The 6781-nt window shown below is 38.9% G+C and overlaps 1 protein-coding gene across 1 annotated transcript; it reads left to right on the forward strand.

Moving 5' to 3' along the window:
- Positions 1 to 577: 577 nt before the first annotated feature.
- Positions 578 to 6634, forward strand: LOC119254046 (sorbin and SH3 domain-containing protein 2-like; the record flags this gene model as incomplete). The annotated part of the gene is given in 6 exon segments (XM_037521228.2): positions 578 to 644; positions 1635 to 1679; positions 3721 to 3910; positions 5985 to 6043; positions 6046 to 6098; positions 6596 to 6634. Coding segments are annotated over 6 exon segments (438 nt in total), but the record flags the coding sequence as incomplete, so codon positions are not given.
- Positions 6635 to 6781: the final 147 nt, after the last annotated feature.

The following is a 6781-nucleotide window of genomic DNA, read 5'->3' on the forward strand; positions in this document are numbered from 1 at the left end:
TTATATAAATATGTTTGCATAAATAGCAGGTAACTAGTGCTAGACACAAGTATGATTGGTAAAAATGAAATCACTACTCTTAACGTATCAATTCAGTCTTCACTCAAATAAGGGGTAATATTCATAAACTACATAGAAACTGAATAAATTACCTATACTGTCATTATGGAATAATAAGAGATCAGAAAATGTATCACAGAACAGAAATCCACTATTTAAAAAGATAAAACAGGCCTCCCCGGTGGTGCAGCAGGTTGAGTGCAGCTCTGTGAATCTGTCTGCAGCCTCTGCAGCACAGGGTTTGATTCCCAGCCAGTCAGGGAGATATACACATGGTGCGGCAGACCTCTCCTGTGTCTCCCGCTGCTCTCCTCAGCTACTCCCCTCAGCAGTGTCTTCGGTCATCTGTCTGTTCTGTTCCCTGCTCTGTCTCTGGTGAATTCTTTCACCCTCCTGCGCCTCTGGCCTGTACCCCAGTTCTTGTATAAATAAATAAATCTTTAAAAAAAGATAAAACATAGAAAGAGGAGTGATGTTGGAACCAATTTTTGTAACCATCGGAACTTCTCTTTTATAGACAGTTGACAGACCGAAGGACTGGTATAAGACAATGTTTAAGCAAATTCACATGGTGCACAAGCCTGGTAAGTATGTTCCGTTTTGTAATCAAGTCTTTGTAGGTTGAAGGATGTATTGTACACTTGTCATTTATACAGTTTTTGTTCACACAAAATGTCAAGACCTTGGCAAACTTCACAGCCTTCCCTCTTTCCTGTCAATATTCCTCCTCTTCTCCTTTTACTACCCTCAAATCACAGACCTGTACTCCTGCCTCACCTCTGAGGTTCTGAGAAGCTTGTTTGAGGGATCTTGGAGGAGCACCAGGTGCGTGGTCTTGTCCCTGGCCTCCGCTATTGACAATCTGTCGTGCGTTTTTTTTTTTTTTTATAGAGGCATGTTTTATTTATTTTTATTTGTTTGTTGTTTGTTATACATGCACTGGGTACAGTCAGAAGCGTGGGAGGGTGAGAGAATTCACCAGAGCCAGAGCGGGGAGCAGAGCAGGCAGGACTGAAGTACACTCTGAGGGAGCAGCGGGCGGCAGAGGCTGCGCGCCATGTGGACCCTCCTCCGGTCGGGAGCAGCCGGGGATTGACCGGCGCGCAGAGGCTGCGGCAGCTCGCAACCCAGCGCTCAACCGCTGCGCCACCGGGGAGGCCCTGTGTGGCGTTTTGTCAGCTCACTCAGACCCATTATTCCTCTGTCCACACATGACTGCTCCTTATCAAAAGTGGGCATAGGTAGATCTCACAGAGTTGAAAGGAGATCTTTTAAGCACCTACAAAAATAAATTAATGATCCAGAAGAGACAGTTGCCTGGGGAAGTAGGGCTAAGGGACAGACCTCATATGCTATGAAGAGAACCACAAAGCAAATAGGATGCAGACAAGAGAGGGCAAAGCGCAAAGTCCAGAAAAAAAAGTAACATTTGGAAATTTAAAAACAGTACTATGAACAGGGCAAAAACATTGTTTTCTAACAAATTTCTGTTGTTTCTCCAAATTCTGCTGTCTTGTTGTGCCTTGTTATGGTGACTGAATCTGTTACCAAAATATTTATGTTTCATTTTCTAGATGATGACACAGACATGTATAATACTCCTTATACCTATAATGCAGGTAGGATGGGTTTCCTTGCTTGCAATGACCATTGGATGCTCTGTAATGCTTGGAAGAACTTTGCGGTCACTTTTTTGTCACTCTGAGCACATGTTTTCAGGGGGATGCTTTTTCCTTTCTCCCGGCATGCATGACGAAAGGATTGAGCTTTTCTCTTGGAAATGAGAACTAACAATCTTGTATCTCCTTCATTCCCACTGTTAGTTTGCTCCCCACTTCAGGAATGTTTAACCAGAGCGAAGGACAGCTGTGAAAGTACATATTGTCATGGGGTACAAAATATGATAAAGGTCTCCTTTAATCAATAGACTGATTACAGTTGCATAAGATCTTTCAGACACTTCACACACACAAAAAAAAAAACCAAGTCAAATGATGAATTCTGTGACTTGTCCATGCTTTCACTCCAAAATACCACCATTCATTGTTGGAGTTTTTAAAGTCCCTCTTTTCTGACCCAGTTGCTAATGATCATAATGGAATGACTTCAATCTGGGCAATTCGGTGTGTTTTTGAGTGCATTGCAGGCTGAGTGAGGGCCCCCTAAAAAGAACTTTCCATTATCGTTTCCTCCTATGTGTCACATCAGAGGGTCCCACGCGGGGCTGCTAACTGCCCAGCCCCAGGCTCGGAACTGTGACCCAGCGTCAGTTTTTTCTTTCTTTAGAGCAGGCTCCCCCAGACTCAGACTGCTCGCTTTCCCTTGAGCAGCTGCAGCCTCACTTAGGGGTCCCTTGCCAGCCTCTCCTCAGAACCGCATGAGCTTCTCTCCATCCCGACACCAAAAGACCAACACTTAGGCCCTTGAACTGCCAGAGATACTTTAACCTTTCTCAAAAAATAAATGTTTGGGAGGGGAGGGAGCAAGTAGAACAAGTAAGCAAGTTGCAAGACCTCTGGTTTTCCTCACTCCTCTACATGACAGCAGGAGGCCCACTAAGGTGTTTTTAATCCTGGTGGTAGGTACCCCCAGCTCACTGCCTGTGTTTAGCTCTAAGATCAAAGTCTGTAGAATTGAGGCAAGACATGAAGTGCAGTCATTGTCTCTTTTTTGTCATGTGATGTGTGTGGACCTTCAGGAGAAACAATGAGTGAAAACAGATTTAATTCAAAAAGATTGGGGTTGTGGGCAATCCAGAATTTTATAATTTTTTAGTATTGAAGTTTGTATCCATGAGTCATCGGTAAATTTGAAGAGTTGTTACGTATAACCTTGTAAAGTCCTTTAGAGAGTTTTAGCATTTAATCAGTAGACAAAGTAACTACAACTAGCCCTTTCCCCTTCTACTAATCCTGCATCAGGAGTTGAAGTCATGCACTTTCTGCCTCTTTCTTTTCCCTGTGTCACCTGTGTGTGCTACTCTCTTTCCCAGACTAAACCTTCACAGTCCACGCTAACCCCATCTATTCCATACCTTCCCTGACCAATCACCATCTTCCAAAATCTCTTAATTTCTAATATATGCTTTCCTCATTTGGTCTTGATCATATGTTGCAAATAATTTCCAATCCTAATTCTGCTTGTGTCATTTCCCCAGATGCCTGATAAGTTTAGTGAGGGTGTGTGTTTCCTTAGTTTTGCATAGCACATATACAACTTACCCAATATTTTGTTTGATTGCAATTTACATGTCAATAATCAAATGTAAGTCAGAGATATTAAAGTAATAGGACATAATTGGAAACCGTTCTGCTAAGTACTTTTAATCTTCCTCTGAAACCATAACTATGTTATTAGTTAATATTATCCAGGCGAATAATGCTGAGTACCTGTAAGCTTATTCCTACTACCAGTCTGAATTATTACTAATTCCAAAATAATTGATGAAGATTTACTGCAATCAATGCATGTGTATGGAATATATTAATAATGAATAATATATTAATGATTAGTAAATTGATAATGGTAATAAATTTCAAAGAACAGACTATCTTTTGCATGCATCAAAAATAGGCTTATTTTGGTATAACCACTGGCTATTTATTGCGCTTTTAAAATGTTCCTTCCTTCTGTTTTGCTTGTCATGTTGCCTCTTGATAGGCCTATACAACTCACCCTATAGTGCTCAGTCACATCCTGCAGCGAAGACCCAGACCTACAGACCCCTGTCCAAAAGTCACTCTGACAACGGCCCAGATGTCTTTAAGGATGCCTCCTCCCCGGTCCCGCCCCCACATGTTCCTCCTCCAGTTCCTCCACTTCAACCCAGATATCGGTCTTCAACGGAAAAGTAAGGCATTTTGCCCAAAAGTTGCCTTTGTTTCCTTTAGGATAAGAATAAGTCTGCATGACAGTCAGTAGAAGAATTAGTGCTTCCCTTACCCAGAGAGAGATTCTACATAAGCTTATTGTCAGTACGTGAGCCAAATGGGCCTCCCCACCTGAGACAGGAGCAAGCACTTTCATGGTTCATATTTTGTCATGATCTAAGTTAGACTTGAAGCTGCAGGGGCACAAGCTCTACTTTTTAAGAAATAAGTTCATAGAAGAAGATAAGTTACTCAAAATAATTGACAGGGTCTCCCTTTGGTATAACAAGGCATAGACTATGTCATTAATTTTCAGATTCCTTCAATTTGAAATGTTAGATGTTAGATCTATTAATAATTAATATTTCCCCTCTGATATGCAAAAGTGTCTTTTTGAAAATAGAGAAGATTATTCATAAATCATAAATAAGGTATTTGTAGTGTCTATCTATGATTCATAACCACTTACTTTTTTTGAGATATGTTTCATTTCCCCCAGTGAATTATTTTTATATAACCTATTTACATGAAAATTTAAAAATTACAAATATACTTTTATACTAATTTTTATTAGGCTTATGACTAATGAGCCTACTTATAAAGCTCACTAATGAGGCCAAATCTAGACTAAGTACTTTCTGTATCCTATCATTTTAATTCTGAGAATAGCCCAATGAGATATATCTTATTTTAAACTCATTTTAGGGAGAAAGAAAGCTGTGGTTTAGTAACTGGCTCAACTCATCCAGCTAGTAAGTCCAAAACTCATACTAAACTACCAACTAATAAAGATATAAAATTATTCAGTATTAATACTAGTTATTAATATCTATCATACCCATCCCATAAATATCATATTTCCATTGAGAGTATCTGATGCAATAGAGGATACAAGATACCATGGAAGTAGGCACATATCACGTGTGTCATTTTAATATCAATCCCCTCATGATGAATTCTATGATTAGAAAGTATGATACTTTACAGTTGCCAAATAATTGTCTAGACACAAAGTGACATCTCTGCCATAAAAAACAAAATTAACTCAGACTTAAATATCTTATTTGTCCAATGTATTTTGTAAAAATACATCTCTTATTAGAAATACGATAATGCCTTTAACATTCCCAAATGGTTTTTATAGATCTTGTCTCATGCAGTGCTCAAAACTCCTCTGTTAAATATCATCCATCAGTTTACCAGAAAACCAGAACTTGCCCCTAATTCTCATCTCTTAGAGCATTGTAATTTCTGATGTGCCAAAGAGTCATCATGTCATTCCATTGAGTCAAAATTGCCTTCATCTATTGTTAGAAAATCCTTCTTCCTCAAAAATGATCCTCTCGAAGGAAATGTTCTTTAGCCCCAGGTACCTGGAAAAGCTTTACTTTCTCAGTCCCTCCTCCACAGCCCCTTGAAAGAATTCATAGAAAGGAGCTTATGCCAACATCTCCTATGCAATGAGATAGGTGTGAGTCTGGCTTTTAAAGGAGGCACTCAGAGGCATACAGCTGTTCCGTTGGATGGCAAACGAAGTGATGCTTTCGTGCTTTTCGCAGGCCAACTATGATGCCACTTGTAAGATAAACAAGATCAAACACGGTGTTTGCATTACTCCTTGTCACTTTGGATCAAGGATACCTGGTGACAGAGGGTTGGATAAGCTCACTTAGCTCATGGGAGCAAATCTGCCACTTAGTCCAAACACAAGCCTGCACAACTGTCATCTGTGACCCAAGGGCTTACTTACTAGCAGGTCACTGGCTGTATGATTACAAACCCCCTGTGTGAGTATTTGAGCCAACAGGAAGAGAGTCATTGTAGGGGATAAAAATAGAGGAAAATATAATAAGAAATAAAAGAAATGGCTTTCTTTAAATCATCTACATACAATGGAACACAATATGGTATTGTTTGCAGATTAACTTTCTAATCCTGAGAATTTCTTTTTAATCTATAGTAAAATTAACTTTGAAAACAGATAGTGATTGGTTTTATGCAGCTGCTTTGAGCATGGAGAATTATTTCAACATGGAATTTGTTGTTTATTTCTAGGCATGACTGGGATCCTCCAGACAGAAAAGTGGACACAAGAAAATTTCGTTCCGAGCCAAGAGTATTTTTGAATATGAACCTGGGAAGTCGTCAATTCTACAGCATGAAAGACCAGTAAGCACTTGACATTAATCCAGCTCTCTAGACTTCCAAGGTTCTCAAAGAAACCTGAATTTCATATCACTTAGCAATTTTGACACAAATATAATTATTTGGCATTATTTAGAAATCACGATTTGTTTGCATCATGATCATTTTGTATCATGATTTGTACATCTTGTCTCAGAATTGAAAATGTACTCTGTTGACATATTGCCCCTGCTAATCAAATATAGGATTCATTTGCATGTAACTATAGCTATACCTAATCATGTCCCTGGCTTCAAGTTTTTTATAAAAGAAAAACACTCATAAAAGCAACCTTAATTACAAGTCTACATTGCTAGAGAGAAAAATCATTCATTAATCTCTCCTGTACAAATGGACCCAGGCAGTTCCAACCTTTGGTTCCATATTGGTTTCTTATTATTTCTTTGGATTAAGGGGAAATTTTCCAGCTGCCATTTTATAACAAGTTGTTTTTTAATTGATTCTTATTAAATCTCTCTCAGGTTATCAAGCCTCAAGTTTGCTGATTGATTGTCAATCTAATGGATCAAGACTATATTTAACTTTGCAGTTTTTTTCCAATTGCTTCTTTTAATTAGATGCAAGCAAAAATATAAACTTGAAATAACCTCTTTACAACCTCAAATGAAAATATTAACAAATATTCTTTCTTGCCCTCTTTGTTTTGA

The sequence above is a fragment of the Talpa occidentalis genome, unplaced genomic scaffold (genome assembly GCF_014898055.3).
Source record: "Talpa occidentalis isolate TD23 unplaced genomic scaffold, MPIMG_talOcc4v2.1 talOcc4.2720, whole genome shotgun sequence".
NCBI classification, from domain to species: domain Eukaryota; kingdom Metazoa; phylum Chordata; class Mammalia; order Eulipotyphla; family Talpidae; genus Talpa; species Talpa occidentalis.